A 15,251-nucleotide genomic window follows, 5' to 3' on the forward strand; every position below is an offset into this window, starting at 1 on the left:
AATTCTTTCTAGTACTGTTTTGATCCTCAATGTGAATATACCTCTTTAATTCATCCAGTCCCATCTGTTCTTTCAATCTGTGCATTTCAGTCTTGAAAGAATTCCATTCAGCAGGTAACTTACTCAATACAAGACCAACAAAGAGATTATCAGACATATCAGATTTATCATCTTTCAGCTTGTTCCTCATGTTCTCAAGTTCAATTAATTGAGAGGTGATACTTGAATTCATATTGAACTTAAAGTCAAAAAATTTCTCCGCTAGAAGAGTTTTAGAAAGCCCCTCTTGTTTTTGGAACTGAGCGTTCAAGTGATCCCGTATCTCTTTCGCTGTCTTATTCTCACTATAAGTCGTAGCTAGACGACGATTTAAAGAGTTCAACAAGTAATCTCTACAGAAATTTTCATCCTTGTTCCATTGATATTCATCCACATTTTCAATGGTAGATGAAAAATCACTCAAAACAGTGTAGAATATTTCACGTTCTTTCATGCCAAATTGAACATATAATTTCCAACCATGAAATTCAGTAACATCAAATAATTGCAATTTTATAATATCAAAAGAACTACGCTTTGCCATTTAATCAGAGCAAAGTGTTAGAAAGAGTGCACCTTGTAGTCCGCAGATCTCGCAAAATCGAATAAAGCCCCTGATCTGAATCAAAGTGCTTTGTAGAGGTGGAATTTGCCAAAAACAAACCCAAAATTGGATCCGTAGCGCCCAAAAACCTTAAGATGAACTGCCCTCGTCGCCGGAAACTGCTGAAAACTTTCGATGGTCGTAACTTCGTCGTCCGACCTCCGTTCGAGACGAGTAACCACTCAAAACGTTCGTATCGATGAGTAGAACAGAACCCAAGTGGTTTCACCCTCTGAAATTGGCTATAATTTCTGGATTTTTTGAATCAAAGAATTCCGCCGCCTGACCTTCAAACTCAGATCCCGGCCAATCCGATCGTCGAAATCGAAAATAAATTATACCGGTGAATTCGTCTTGACGAGATCTTCGAATCGACACCTTACTCGCTCAAATCCAACATAGGATCGTAATACTTTAAGATTGTTGGAGGTTAGGGTTTTTGGGTGCTTAAAGTATTACACCAAGAGACGTCAAGTTTGGAACGCTCAACAGTGTTACCTCCAGCGTATGAAACCCTAGATTTAATAAATAAGTTATTGGGCTCCGGAAATATGGGCCTTAATATGCTTTCACTTATTGGGCTTGTATGTGAACATATTATTTGGATTATATTATAACAAAATATTCAATAACAATATATCCAACAAGAGCTGCCTTGAAACATTTCAAGAATATCTTGGAAAAAAGAGAGGCTTGAAACATTTCAAGAATATCTTGGAAAAAAGAGAGGATTTTCTTGAAAATGAGCTGGTCTCCAGCCTTGGGAAAGAGCCAAGAAAATAAGTGATTGTCATTTTTTATTCGTTGAAAAATGAGCCATATCAATATTCGTGGAAAAAAGCGCCTTATCTGAAAAATAATTTTTTATTCGTAAAAAAGAAAGGGATTTACGGTGGAATAGGCCTATTCAATTTTTTTAGGACGCGTGGCAAGGTCCCATTGGCCCATGCCTTATGGCGGCTTCTTTTTTAATTCGTAAAAAAGGAAATGTCGTGTATACTTTTTAAACTGTCAATTAGTATATTTGGTATGGATATTAGCTAATTTTATATTTTGGATTAATAGTTAAATTAAAATTATAAGATAAGCTAGTGTGATTAAAATGGGGTGCCTTGGTGGTGGTTAAGCAAAAGAGCAAAAAATCTCCTCTGCTTCGTCGCCTCCTCTCTCTCTCTCTCTCTCTCTCTCTCTCTCGTTGTAGATATCTCTCTCTCTCTCTCTTGCGTGGAAATGGCGGAGGAGAAGGATGTGGTGAAGCACGTGCTCGTCGCCAAGTTCAAGGACGAGGTCGCTCCGGAGAAGGTGGAGGATCTCATCAAGGGATACGCCAATCTCGTCTCCCTCATCGAGCCCATGAAGGCCTTTCACTGGTAAGAGTCGCGTTTCTTAAATTTTTTTTAACAATTATTACTCTCTTTCGTCGATCTGAACCTGTTTTAGGGCATGGGTCTTGCTCAAAGTCGCTTTTTGGTTTGATGGGTTGGTTGCGGAATCCCATTCCCAAATACTTGATGTGGGTTTGTGGTTAATATGTTTGTTTGATTGATGAATAATGGTTACTTTATTTTTTATTTTTATTTTTTTTTTACAATTACTACTCTTTTTCGTTGATTTGAACCTGTTTTGGGGCATGGGCCTTGCTCAAAATCGCTTTTTGGTTGATGGGTTGGTTGCGGAATCCCATTCCCAAATACTTGATGTGGGTTTGTGGTTAATATGTTTGTTTGATTGATGAATAATGGTTGCTTTAATTTTTATTTTTATTTGCAATTACTACTCTTTTTCGTCGATTCGAACATGTTTTATTACATGGGTCTTGTTCAAAATCGCTATTTGTGATGTGGATTTGTAGTGATATGTTTGATTGCTTGGTTGATAATGGTTATCTCTTTTTTTTGGGGGGCAATTATTACTCTTTTTCATGGATTTGAACCTGTTTTGTGACATCACTGTTGTTCAAAATCGCGTTTTAGTGTGGATTTTTTTTTTTTGGTTGGTGGAGAATTACACAATTTTTGTGGTAACATGCATGTTTGATCGATTGATTGGTAATGGTTATCTTTCACTATTATATTACTCTTTTTCATGGATTTGAACTCGTTTTGTGACATGGGTTTTGTTCAAAATCGCATTTTTTGGTGTGGATTTTGATCCGTATATATTTTTATGTGGATTTATGTGTTGGTTCGTGGCAATATGTTTGATTGATTGATGATGGTTATCTTTTTTCTTATTTTTACCTTTTTTTCCCCACTAGCATTACTCTTTTTGATTGATTTAAACCAGTTTTGTGACATGGGTTTTGTTCAAATTAGAACTCCTTATGTTTTTTGCGGATTTATGTTAATTTTTGGTTATTGTTGTTCTTAATTGATTCCTCATGTTTATAAATTGAGATGTTTTGATGCAATTTGTAGGAGTGGTGTTGTTTAGGTGCAAAAATGTAGGGATCTTTTAGTGGTTTAGTTTAACTCTCCATCATGTTCAATGGTTGTGATTACCACTTTGCAAATCTCGAGTAATCGGATATTTTGCGCTTATTTAGTACTGTAATGATCCAACCCGCCAGCAATAATAACTCATCGAACCCAAACCATCGGTCCAAAATGCTTAAGCCCAATTATTATTATTAGCGTTGAGGCCTCATATATTCTAATTAGAATCGATTTTTCATCCGATGTGGAACTATTGGGGCGTTACAAGTACGTAGGAAAGGATTTAAAGAACCACGATCTGAATTGTATTCAACGACATGAATCTATGGGTCCAATGCCCTAGAATTTACTGAATAGGAAATATTAAGAACCAAGTTGTTGTAAAGATATTCTAGAAAGATGCTGTGATCTTCTAACTGCAGCGGTGTGCAATTCACAAAATGTTGGTTTAAAACAGGATTGTAAAACATTCCTAATAGAACTTGTAAGAACTTCTGCTATTTTGAACTTTCGACTGATAAAATTAGCTCATTATCTCCGTGGTTTTGGTGTGCACATTCCATAGAAACTATTTTGAAGTTTTGGCAATTGGCGGTCGATTTCTCTCGTTTTGTTATTCATTTCTGTTTTCTAGTTAGCGAGAGCCTCTGTAGTGAGCGAGAACTTCAAATTTACAAACATCTTGCTCGTTGTTATGTACATACCGCATATTTGATCTTTTAATTAGCGAAGCATACGTCACTGAACCGAGTTCTCGAGAGTTCCTAATGATTAAGAAGTGAAAGACCTATTCGCGAACAACTCCGTTAGCTACTTAGTGTAATCAAACTATATAGATTATCATGTGCGGTAGAGGTTTCTTCATCTTACATTTGCTTGGATAATCATGTGCTTATCAGTGTCAAACATTAAGGTGCGTAGTAAGAAAATTAAAGAGGCTGCTTACAGGAGGATCGATCACGTTCGGAGAATTCTGTCAGTTTACGAGGAGCGTAGTACGCGATTTGCCTGTTTGGCTGTGCTGTAGGGTGTAGCTTTGTTCAATAAAGTGTTGTTTCAGTAATGCTGTTCGGGGAAGCACCTGTAGATCGTTTTCATAAAAAAATCCATCCTTGTAGCTTCCCTTTGCAGCTAAAGCAGAAGCTTCGGATCGGAGCCTCTTTTTTTTTCGCTTCGCATCACCGTAAATTCTCCAAACTTCTCCGTAGATGTTATCATAGCTTTTCTCTTTTGCTGATATGAATATGCTACTGCGATTATAAACGCAGGGGAAGAGATGTGAGCGTGGAAAACATGCATCAAGGATTCACCCACGTGTTCGAGTCGACTTTCGAAAGTCTCGAAGGGATCGCAGAGTACGTTGCGCACCCGGCCCACGTCGAGTTTGCCAATCGGTTCCTTCCTGCGCTCGAGAAGGTCATCATTGTCGATTACAAACCAACTGCGGTCGATCAACAGTAAGGCAAAATCGACGAGGCGAGCGAGCGAGCGAACGACGTGTGAGATATCTTTCTTTCGAGGTGGAGATCGAGATTTGTCCGCGCCAGTATCGGAACTTGTTTGTGGCAACTGTTCTTGCTTTGTTCTATAAACTCTTGTGGTTTTGTACTTTCAGTTTGTGAGTCATTGAACAATGTTGTAACTTTGAGATTGAGAATGTTCACCTCACCAATTCATCTTTGAATATATATATATATATATATGCTGGAGATTTAGAATGTGATTTGGTTCTATTCTATGTAAGCAACAACAAAAATGAAAGTTATATTCATGCCTTGTTCTTCGATTCTTATGCTTAATTATCAGAATTAGAAGAGAAAAACTAGGCGCTCGATATAAGTACAAAATGGCGGTGTAATTAATAATTTCAATCGAGGAAAGAGGTTGATAAACAATGTCGAAAAAAAAGTAGAGCTTAGATTATACTATTATGGAGTTTTGAGGATTAAAATAAGCACATATTTTTATATTAAGAAAGAAGAAAAAAAAATTAAAATATAAGTACTCTCAAAACTAGAATAATTAGAAAGTTCAGGGGCTTTTTCAGTGCGAGATATTGTTGAGGGGTCTCCACGCATTTTTACCCTTCGCCCTTCTCCTTCACTCCTCTAAAAACCCTAACCCTAACTGGTCGAAGAAGAAGAAGAAGAAGAAGAAGAAGAGGAGAAATGCTCCCCAGATGCTCCCCAGTAATGTACCCCAAAAGGTACTTTCTCCCCGAAACCCTAACCCTAACTCTCCGTCGACGCTTCTCCCCAAACCCTAACCCTAGCGGCGACCCGGTGGCCGCGCTCCTCCGCATCGTCACCACCTCCTCCTCCCCCGAATCCATGGAATCGTCGCTGGAGAGCTCCCGCATCCCGCTCTCCCCCGACCTGCTGGACTCCGTGCTCAAAAAGGTGCGCTTTTGCCACGCCAACCCCCTCAAAACCCTAGACTTCTTCCGCCTCGCGGCGAAGCAACGGGGCCTCTCCCCCACCCCCTTCTCCTACGACACCATGCTCTACGTCCTGGGCCGGAGCAGGCGCTTCGGCGAGTCCTGGGCCCTGTTGAAGGAGATGAAGCGCCAAGACCCCGCCTTGATCACCCCCCGCACCGTCATGGTCGTCCTCGGCCGCGTCGCCAAGGTCTGCTCCGTTCGCCAAACCCTCGAGAGCTTCAGGAAGCTCCGCAAGCTCTGCGCCGAGCTCGACACCCCCTGCTTCAATGCCCTGCTCCGGACCCTCTCCCAGGAGAAGACCATGGGCGACGCCCGCAACGCGTACCACAGCTTGAAGCACGATTTCAAGCCCAATTTGAGCACTTTCAACATCCTCTTGTCCGGGTGGAGGTCGGCGGAGGACGCCGAAGGGTTCTTCGCGGAGATGCGAGAGCTCGGGGTGCGGCCCGATCTCGTCTCCTATAATTGCTTGGTCGATGTCTACTGCAAGAATCGCGACGTCGCCAAGGCCTACAAGGTGCTCGACGAAATGCGCGAGAGGGAAATGCGCCCCGACGTGATCACCTACACTAGCTTGATCGGCGGGCTCGGGCTCGTCGGCCAGCCCGATAAGGCTCGCGACGTCCTGAGGGAGATGCGGGAGCTGGGTTGCTACCCCGACGTCGCGGCGTACAACGCCGCCATTCGGAACTACTGCATCGCGAAGCGGCTCGGGGACGCCTTCGCGCTGATGGAGGAGATGCGCGGGAGGGGGTTGGAGCCGAACGCGACGAGCTACAACTTGTTCTTCCGGTGCTTCTACTGGGCGAACGATTTGGTTAGCGCGCGGAGGGTGTACGAGAAGATGCGGGCGGAGGCGTGCTTGCCGAACACGCAGTCCTGCATGTTTCTCATCAGGCTGTGCCGGAGGCAGGAGAAGGTTGATCTGGCGCTCGAGCTCTGGAACGACATGGTCGAGAAGGGGTTCGGGTCGTTCACGCTGGTGTCGGACGTGCTGTTCGATCTGCTTTGCGACGCTGGGAAGTTGGAGGAGGCTGAAAGGTGCTTTCATCAGATGGTCGAGAAGGGGCAGAAGCCGAGCAATGTCTCGTTTAAGAGGATTAAGGTTCTTATGGAGCTCGCGAATCGGCACGAGTCGATTAGTAGGTTGTCGGAGAAGATGGCTCTCTTTGGACGATCAGTAGTAGGTGATGATTCGTGCGATGTAACATCGTCGTCGGATCCTGGAGTAATGGCCGTTTAGTACGCCTTATAATTTTGGATCCTGATTATGCGAGCGTACGCGAAACATAAGCGATGTTTGGAGGTTGCCGCCTCAGTGTTTAGGCGCGAAGAACTGCGTTGAGATTTCTGCAGAGAAAAGCACCTCTTTGCTACTGCATCAGCTTTGTACCATATTCAGTGAACTAATAATTTACGGAGGAGGATTGATGATTCAGTGAACTAATAATTTACTGAGGAGGATTGATGCTCCTTGTTAGGATCTTGAATGAATGTACAGTATTGTAACTAAATTATTAGAGGATTTGATGCTGATCCTTTGTAGGTTGTATTAGTATTACTTTTTTTGTTTTTTTGGTTTATTGTATAACCAAACTTAGGCTTTAGATGTTGTTCATACAACCAAACTATATTAATACATAGGAATATAACCAAACTATGTAGGAGTAGGATTAGTGTACTATTAAGAGCATGGAGGTTTCTGTACTCTTAAGTCGTTTTCGATGCTGAACTTTTTAGATCGATGATAAGCTCCGTCAGATTTAATATAACGCATTTTAAAATATCTAAAAAAATTAATTTATAATTATTTTGACATAATTTATTTATTGATTGAAAGGGTTTAAAATTAATAATTTTTAATGATTGATGCGTGCCATTTATATATTTAACAATGTAAAAATATATAAATCAAATAAAATTTTAATAAAAAAAATTTTATACTATCTATAACAATATCAATATTTTTGATCAAAAATTTTAATATTACATCATAATTTTTTTTGAAATTTTTATTTTTAACCGTCCATTTTTAGTATTTTCGCTCATTAGATAAATAATATTAAAAAATCACAAAATTTGTTTTCTTTATTCTTCAAATATACTAAATCGAATCTAACAGAATTGATTGTCGATTCGAAAGTTTAATCATCAAAAGCGGCTATTAGGCCTCCGTACTTCTAACAGCACACAATTCCTATTCTACCGTATATGGTAAGATATAATTTCTGCGATTTTATAAGAAAACACAGAAGAAGAAACATGGTTGGTCAGGAAACATAACTTTTTCTTATTACAAATTGGTCGAATGCCGCTCATCCAACTATCCTCCACTTTTGTAATCCTATCCACTCTAAAAATGATTCGGTAGAAAAGATATTGGCTTGTTGGTAGAAATTCAATATACATGTTGGATGCAGGGCATTCATATCATACGCCGCCTCTCTCCCTTACGGCCTTACCTTGGCTCGTGTGTGTTCGGCTCAGTTCCGAGCTCAATTAGGCTTTAAACGAAACTTAGTTAGAACATAAATTTTGGCTCGATCTGATTGACTCAGCTAAAATAAATTTCAATTCAAGCTCAGCTTAGGCTTAATTTGGTATTGAGGCCTACCTGACACTATTATGGGCCGTTTGGTTAGATATAATTATAAAAATAGTGTAGTTGGAAATGCTACAGTCATAACTACACCTAGTCTGTTTGATTTTATGCAGTCACAACTACTACAGTTACATTTCTTCTGTTTGGTAGTCTGCAGTTGAAATTTGTATTTGTAAAATCTATCAATTTTTAGATAGATATGTGAGAATACCTCTTCTGCGCATAACGTAATCATGTTTTAATTATTAATTAAGACTTTTATATCTATATATAATTTATATATTATAAAATTATTTATGAATTTAATAAATTTTAAATGTAAATATATTATAAATTTGGTCAAAATAAAAATTAAAATATTATTAAACTAGCAGACTGGAAAAAAAAAATGTATGAAAAAAAAATCACACTTTGTTTATATTTTTAAAGGATAAGCCGACTCTGGCTCAATTGCTGCAGTTGAGCCTTCTCGTGCAGATACAACTGCAGCAGTTGGATCCAACTACACCAAACCAAACAAAAGATTAATAGATGCTTGCATTTCCAACTGCAATGCAGTTGAAAATACATGCAACCAAACAGCCCCTTAGATAAAATAGAGTAAGGGTAAAAGCATAAAAGGATATGCTTCTACGTTCTCTGATGATACCGTAGAAAATATTCATAACCGACTCCTCGCGATATACGAAACGCAATATTACTTACGAAAGCAGAAAAAATATTTTTTTTTCGTACTTTTTCACCGCACGTAACACAATCTCTGCGCAAATCCAAACGAAGCCTTAGTTCCACCCCTACTCCTCTTACCCTAAGTAATAATGCAGATCTATTTGAGGCGGCTACGGTGCGACGCTTTCGCATATTGAGCACATAATAGCCATCTAATTAGCACCGAAACCATTAAGCAATCACAGACATTGCCCATATGATGATTAAACAACTAAGTTGGTGTTTGCATGCAAGTCCTTGGAAAACCTTATACGGGCTCTACCCAAAACTGACGAAAGTAATAATACGAGAGAAATGAGATGAATAAAAATAGGAGCTTAGAATTGAAATAGTATTTGATGTAAACAGAGAACATCCAAATAAGAAAACAAATTCGAGATTGTTAAGTCTTTTGGGACTAGATAGCGATAAATTCATCGGTCTGTAAAAGGTAACTAACTGTTGGGGGAAGAGCTCTCTCGAAGACTAAAACATAATATATTTGATTAGGAAAGCGCACCGGAATTTCCTGCTCGGCTCCGAGAAGATGTAACAACAACACCAGCAAACTTTTAAGCCTGCACGGAAAAAAAAAAAGAGAGAGGAAGAAAGAGTGATTAGCATAACAAATAGAGCAAGACAAGTTAAAAAGAAATAGAAATGAACCTCTGCATAGGAGGAACCAATTGTTTGAGAAAACAAATTGCGACAAATTGAAGTGCAATAGCAAATGGTGTAAATTTTATCAAGAAAGAAACTAATCGCTTGCGAATTCTCACCTTGTTAGCAATGTTGTTGGAGAGCCAGTCCAAACCTTCGTACAAACCTTCTCCGGACGTAGCACACGTGCTCTGGATGTACCTGAAAGCAAAGCGACAAAGACGCCAAATCATAATGCCCTCAACAATTGTATAAGTTGTCCAAATCTTCTAAAATGCTTCTCAAAACATCAAAACGTGAACCACAAAGGAAAAAGAAAAAAGAGGCAGCGAAAATTGTTGCGGGGGCCTACCAGTGGCGCTGGCGGAGGGAATGAAGGCCAAGCTTATCAGTGATCTCCGCGGCATTCATTGCATTGGGAAGATCTTGCTTGTTGGCAAAGACGAGAAGCACTGCATCTCTCAGCTCATCCTGACGAGCCAATGATACAAATTGATCTCCAAATAAATCATCTTATTTCCAGCTCCTCAATAATCTGGACAAATCGAGGAAGCAATGACATATTGTTTACCTCGTTAAGCATCCTGTGGAGTTCATCTCTTGCTTCAACGATACGGTCCCTATCGTTGCTGTCGACCACAAAGATCAGACCTTGTGTGTTCTGGAAGTAATGCCTCCAGAGGGGGCGGATCTGATAACATTGGTAAAATATGCAGAAGAATCAATGCAAGCAACAACAAAGTATCAGAAAATTTCTTCCATATAAGGCACTGTAATTGATAGCAACATGATGTGGAAAATCAAATTAGATTAGAAATAAAATGACATGTATAACCAACCAGAAGCTTCAAGAACACTCCCCCCAGGAAAAGCCATCACAATGAAAGCTAACACTGACTGCGTATAGAACAGCATTTGAAGTGATTTCCCAGGGAAGAAAAAAAAAAGAGGAAAATTCAGCTAATCTAACTTAACTAATGCGAGACTTTAGCCTAATCTATCCCGAACATTTAATGACGATACACTAATTTGAGCTACATCACTGTTGGACCAGAAAACTTACACCTCCCCCCACCAAAGAAAAAGTAACTAAATAGAGCTTTAGTACCACGACAGATGTAATTAGTGCAACCATGTGAAAGAAAACTTGATACTCAATAAGGTCAAGCCATCAAGGGTGAAAAAACTAAATCCTGATTACTGCCTAATACAAGGAAATTAAACATGTGATGGTTTGTAGGAATTGCACATTTACGCTATCTCACTACCTCCTTCCCCATGAAAAAGGTTGTGCAAGAATTCGTGTGATCCACAGAAAAAATTGCACAAAACAAGGGAAAAACATGACAGGATATCCATTTTATATAACAGGTTTAGCATAAACTAGTAAACACATCTAAACGCAAACCTAAAAAAAACCAACAAAAGAATGCATACCTTGTCTTGGCCACCAACATCCCAAACAGTAAAGCTGATGTTCTTGTATTCAACTGTCTCAACGTTAAATCCTGGCAAGAAGCCAAATAACATAACTCAATCACTTACAAGAAAATAGACTAGACTGATAAGACTATAGTTTACCATTAACTACGAAGTGAATTCAAATGAGCGAGCAAACATGAGGAATTTAGTCGATAGCATAGCCTGAAAAAGGTGTGCCACAGAGGCATGCCTTGGTGCCCAGGCTTGAAGCACGAAAATGGAGCCCATGTGTGCATCTCGGTACAAGCACAAAGCACTAATAAGGGACGCTTAACTAGGATGTGAAATCCAAGTTTTCAACGTGGGTTTCAAATGTGCGACAAAGGCAAAAAAACTAGATATGGGTTTTGAATACTTATAGCTAAGACGAAGGTTTCAGGTAATTTGTGATTTTTAGCATCCATGACGAACCAACTAGCATCACTAAAGCAATTTGTTTATTGTTGTAATTCAGTTTTAAACTACACTTTTTATTGAATCTTACTTAAGGTTTGTTTATGATAAGATTGATAGTAGCATAGATAATTTCATGAGTATTTATTTTTCAAAATGTAAATGCAAGGCTCATCTTCATCAAGCACACCCCTGGCACCTTGTGCCTAGGCTCCAAGCTTCCTCGCACATTGGTGTGCCTCCTTGCCTTTTAAAGGATATCGATGAGACTAATATAGGTGGTGTAAAGCATGAGAAAGTATGATCTCCATTATGACTGCATTTTCATAATTTCATTGCAGGTAATCCAAGAAGGAAAAAAAGAAAAAAACAACTCCCAAGTTTTCACGGGTTTTGGAAGCTGAAAAGCACATGTTTTTGCAGTCTTAGTAATTAGCTGCAATATTTAACCATGCAGGAAAATTGCCAACCAAGGGGCACTATCATTTGCTTCTGTGCAGATGAGTCAGATGATAGAAGAAACCAAACTAGGTTTCTACGGTTTTACGAAGAATAGTGAAGGGAAAAATTGGCAACTTATCTATTGTTGAAAAACATACCAATTGTTGGAATGGTGGTCACAATCTCGCCCAGCTTCAGCTTGTACAGGATGGTGGTCTTACCAGCAGCATCGAGACCCACCATAAGAATTCTCATCTCCTTCTTGGCGAAAAGCCGACTGAAGAGCTTTGTGAATGATAGCCCCATCTTTGCCCTAATCAAGAGGAAAGCAACTGAAGATCACCAATATGGACTCTAAATGAAACAGATTAAATAGGCATAAAAAACTAAAACAGCAGGCTCTCCTGAACAAAGGAAAAAGTTACATCCTTATGGATCAACTTGTGGACCAATAATGATGTCAAAAACCTAACTTATATATATGTTGCCAATGTCAAACATGCTTATATTCCGCATTACATAGACAGTCAACACAAATATATACATACATACATACATACATACATACATACATATATATACATACATACATACATACATATATATATATACATACATACATACATACATACATACATATATATATATATATACATACATACATACATACATACATATATATATATAGTAGGGCTAGAATACTTGTAAAAGTATCATGGGGGTGATACTTGTGTGTTTTTAGTCCTTGGATGGAGAGATGTGAGGTTGAGATGATGATGGTAGGTGGTGATAGGTGGTGGTAGGTGGAATAGTGTTTAATCTAAGGACTATTAATAATCAAAAAGTAGATCCAATGACTTAAAACCTAATAGCACCATAATGATGATACTTGTAAAAGTATAATAGCTCAACTCTCTCTCTCTCTCTCTCTCTCTCTCTATATATATATAGAGTAGGGCTAGAATACTTGTAAAAGTATCATCGGGGTGATACTTGTGTGTTTTTAGCCGTTGGATGGAGAGATGTGAGGTTGAGATGATGGTGGTANCTAAATTTATTCGAATTTTGATAGAAAATACTTTAAATTATCTAGATCGGGGCCAGCATCTTTGATCTTGAATTCAAAAATGCTATCCTCAAAATTTAAAAATTGTTCAATTTTCACCATTCTTTTTTGGCATGATTTACTTACTAAGTAAACGATATTGAAAAAAAATTAAAATATTATTTCTAAGAACTCCATATACCCTAGATCATATTTAACTGTGAATCATTGATTTGAACACTCTAAGATCGAAAATGTGACTACTATATATAATGAATAAATCTAAATCCTCCTAACCTCAGGCACCAATAGGTGCTCGAATTCGCTTTCGGTCAAATGCCCACTCCTTGATCGAAAGGTTAGGTATTTGATCCAAAGGATCTACCAAAGGGTGGAAAGTAATAGACATACTATCTCGATCCAAATCTCAAACATATCCTTCAAAATTTTGAACCCTTTTGAGGTTCCAAACAATCAGATAACATGATTTGCAATCATCTGCAGGTAAATAACCTAGATCCATAGCAAATACAATTTATGTTCCAAAATGAACCAACAGTAAATCACCTGACATCCTAGATCAATCAAAATGATCAAAACGCCCACATAACTTATACGAAATGGAGAATAAAATGAGCAAATCAAACAGATCAAGCCCTGATCCCACCCCCAAATCATCTCCCCATGTACAAAAACCTAAATCACCGCACCAAAACGAAACCGATCACATCACAACTCCTCGGATCTACAACAATATCGAATAAATCAGCAACAATTACCCAAAATTACCCCAAAATCACCAAATCCAACCGTTTCACCCCAAATCAAACCAGATCCACGAAAACCTAAACGGTAGATCCAAATCCAAAGCAAAGAGGAAACGAATCGTAGAGAGAAAGAGAGAGAGGAGAGACGCTTACCGCGAGAGAGAGAGAGAGAGAGAGAGAGAGGAGCTCCACCACCAGATCTTTTAGAAAGAGAGAGAGAGAGGGGGAGGGGTCGTGTATTTATCGGAAACGGAGAGTAACGGCGCTTCGGGTCGCCGTTAGTGAGAAACGGAGATCCCGTGGTGACGCCGTTAAGCTTCGCCGTTAAGTTCGAGGTGGAGTCGCGTAGCGCCGGCCGGGTTGAACGAGTGGCAAATTCGGTCAACGGAAGGTCGGTGTATGGCAAGTTGTAAAATAAAAATTCGCTGAACCGGGTTCATCCGTACGTTATGTGCACCGAACGCTCTCATCCACCGTTATTATCTCATACTTCAATCTCGACCGTCCAACTCCAACAACTGGGCCTTCGACGGGTGAAAAAAATGTGGCTTTTTTTTGAAATTGGATGCTCACTTCATTTTGTTATTTTTATTTTTACTTTTCCATTGATATTTACCTAAATAAATTGATGATTCTATTAAGTTCTAATAATTTTAACTATTTGAGACAAATTATATTTTTTTTTAAAAAAAATACAGCTAAAAACTAATAAAATTATTAAATTTACCAGATTAATTGCTCACTGGTTATGCTATTATTAAAGTTTAAACCATCTTAAAAGTTTCTCCTGGATAAGTAGATTCAATGCTTTAATCTCTAAATGTATAGTGTTAAACACTAATTAAATTTAGTCATTAAACTAAGGCCCTCAATAAAAGAATAATAACACTAAACACATATTACTATTACTGACCGTTCCTAACGCAAGTGACAAAGAATTCGGTGATTGATACTCGAGTTCTCAAGTTCGAATTCTAATTAATTCACATTTTTAGCTAAATTTATTTCTCAAAAATAAACGAACTTTGTATTATACCAGTCGCTGCGATTTTACCTTTTAAAAAAAAGTGATAAATAATGCATACAACTTACATACACGAGAAAACGATAACTGATTCACTGCTCTTCTTCCGTTATGTATAGTTTTTATTTTATAATCTTTTATAAGAAAATAAAATTATATAGGCTTTGAAATGAGTGCGTGCACAACTAGCATGCACATGTAGTAGTTGGAATCATGTTTGTGTTTTGCAAATCATGTTGATGTTCCTTTCATAAGCATAAACAAATGAGAAGTCAAAAGACATGACATGTTACTATGTTTGAGAAAAATAATAATAATAATAATAATAATAATAAACACAAATGCAAAGCAACACAAAATTTTGTGGAAAGGGTTAGTTACAAACATAGTTCATCAACTTTGATCCAGATTTTGATGGTATGTTTAAAACTTTTAATTGTGACAAATTAGTTTCTAATGTTTACCTTCAATTTTAATTTCATTCTTACAGTTTTCATGACCCTGAAATTTGACTCAGATTTCAATTTCATCCCTAAGCAAAACATCTGATTAACTTTCATAAAAAGCATTGATCAGAAAAGCACTTAAGTGTTACGCAAAACAAACTACGA

At 38.4% G+C, this 15,251-nt stretch overlaps 3 protein-coding genes across 3 annotated transcripts; 2 read left to right on the forward strand and 1 right to left on the reverse strand.

Moving 5' to 3' along the window:
• LOC109719447 (stress-response A/B barrel domain-containing protein HS1) lies at window positions 1,727-4,801 on the forward strand. Its single transcript, XM_020246143.1, has 2 exons — window positions 1,727-2,013; window positions 4,347-4,801. The coding sequence occupies exons 1-2, from the start codon at window positions 1,874-1,876 to the stop codon at window positions 4,537-4,539; spliced, it is 333 nt and encodes a 110-aa protein (XP_020101732.1). The 5' UTR covers window positions 1,727-1,873; the 3' UTR covers window positions 4,540-4,801.
• LOC109719446 (putative pentatricopeptide repeat-containing protein At1g02420) lies at window positions 4,997-7,125 on the forward strand. Its single transcript, XM_020246142.1, has one exon. It carries the CDS (start codon window positions 5,247-5,249, stop codon window positions 6,759-6,761), a length of 1,515 nt encoding a protein of 504 aa, XP_020101731.1. The 5' UTR covers window positions 4,997-5,246; the 3' UTR covers window positions 6,762-7,125.
• On the reverse strand, window positions 9,150-13,846 carry LOC109719698 (ADP-ribosylation factor). Its single transcript, XM_020246480.1, has 7 exons — window positions 13,770-13,846; window positions 11,963-12,117; window positions 10,926-10,996; window positions 10,060-10,179; window positions 9,841-9,959; window positions 9,608-9,689; window positions 9,150-9,406 (listed from the first exon to the last, which is right to left on the reverse strand). Exons 2-7 carry the CDS (start codon window positions 12,108-12,110, stop codon window positions 9,401-9,403), a joined length of 546 nt encoding a protein of 181 aa, XP_020102069.1. The 5' UTR covers window positions 12,111-12,117; window positions 13,770-13,846; the 3' UTR covers window positions 9,150-9,400.

The sequence above is a fragment of the Ananas comosus genome, linkage group 13, assembly GCF_001540865.1.
Source record: "Ananas comosus cultivar F153 linkage group 13, ASM154086v1, whole genome shotgun sequence".
NCBI classification, from domain to species: Eukaryota; Viridiplantae; Streptophyta; class Magnoliopsida; order Poales; family Bromeliaceae; genus Ananas; species Ananas comosus.

What these genes read in the sequence shown, in the direction of transcription:
- LOC109719446 (XM_020246142.1), top strand. Translation starts at nt 5,247, where the DNA reads ATGCTCCCCAGATGCTCCCCAGTAATGTACCCCAAAAGGTACTTTCTC.
- LOC109719447 (XM_020246143.1), top strand. Translation starts at nt 1,874, where the DNA reads ATGGCGGAGGAGAAGGATGTGGTGAAGCACGTGCTCGTCGCCAAGTTC. An exon ending in CCCATGAAGGCCTTTCACTG is followed by an intron (nt 2,014 to 4,346) that starts GTAAGAGTCGCG and finishes TTATAAACGCAG; the next exon opens with GGGAAGAGATGTGAGCGTGG.
- LOC109719698 (XM_020246480.1), bottom strand. Translation starts at nt 12,110, where the DNA reads ATGGGGCTATCATTCACAAAGCTCTTCAGTCGGCTTTTCGCCAAGAAG. An exon ending in GACCACCATTCCAACAATTG is followed by an intron (nt 10,997 to 11,962) that starts GTATGTTTTTCA and finishes GCTTCTTGCCAG; the next exon opens with GATTTAACGTTGAGACAGTT. An exon ending in TCCCTCCGCCAGCGCCACTG is followed by an intron (nt 9,690 to 9,840) that starts GTAGGCCCCCGC and finishes CTTTGCTTTCAG; the next exon opens with GTACATCCAGAGCACGTGTG.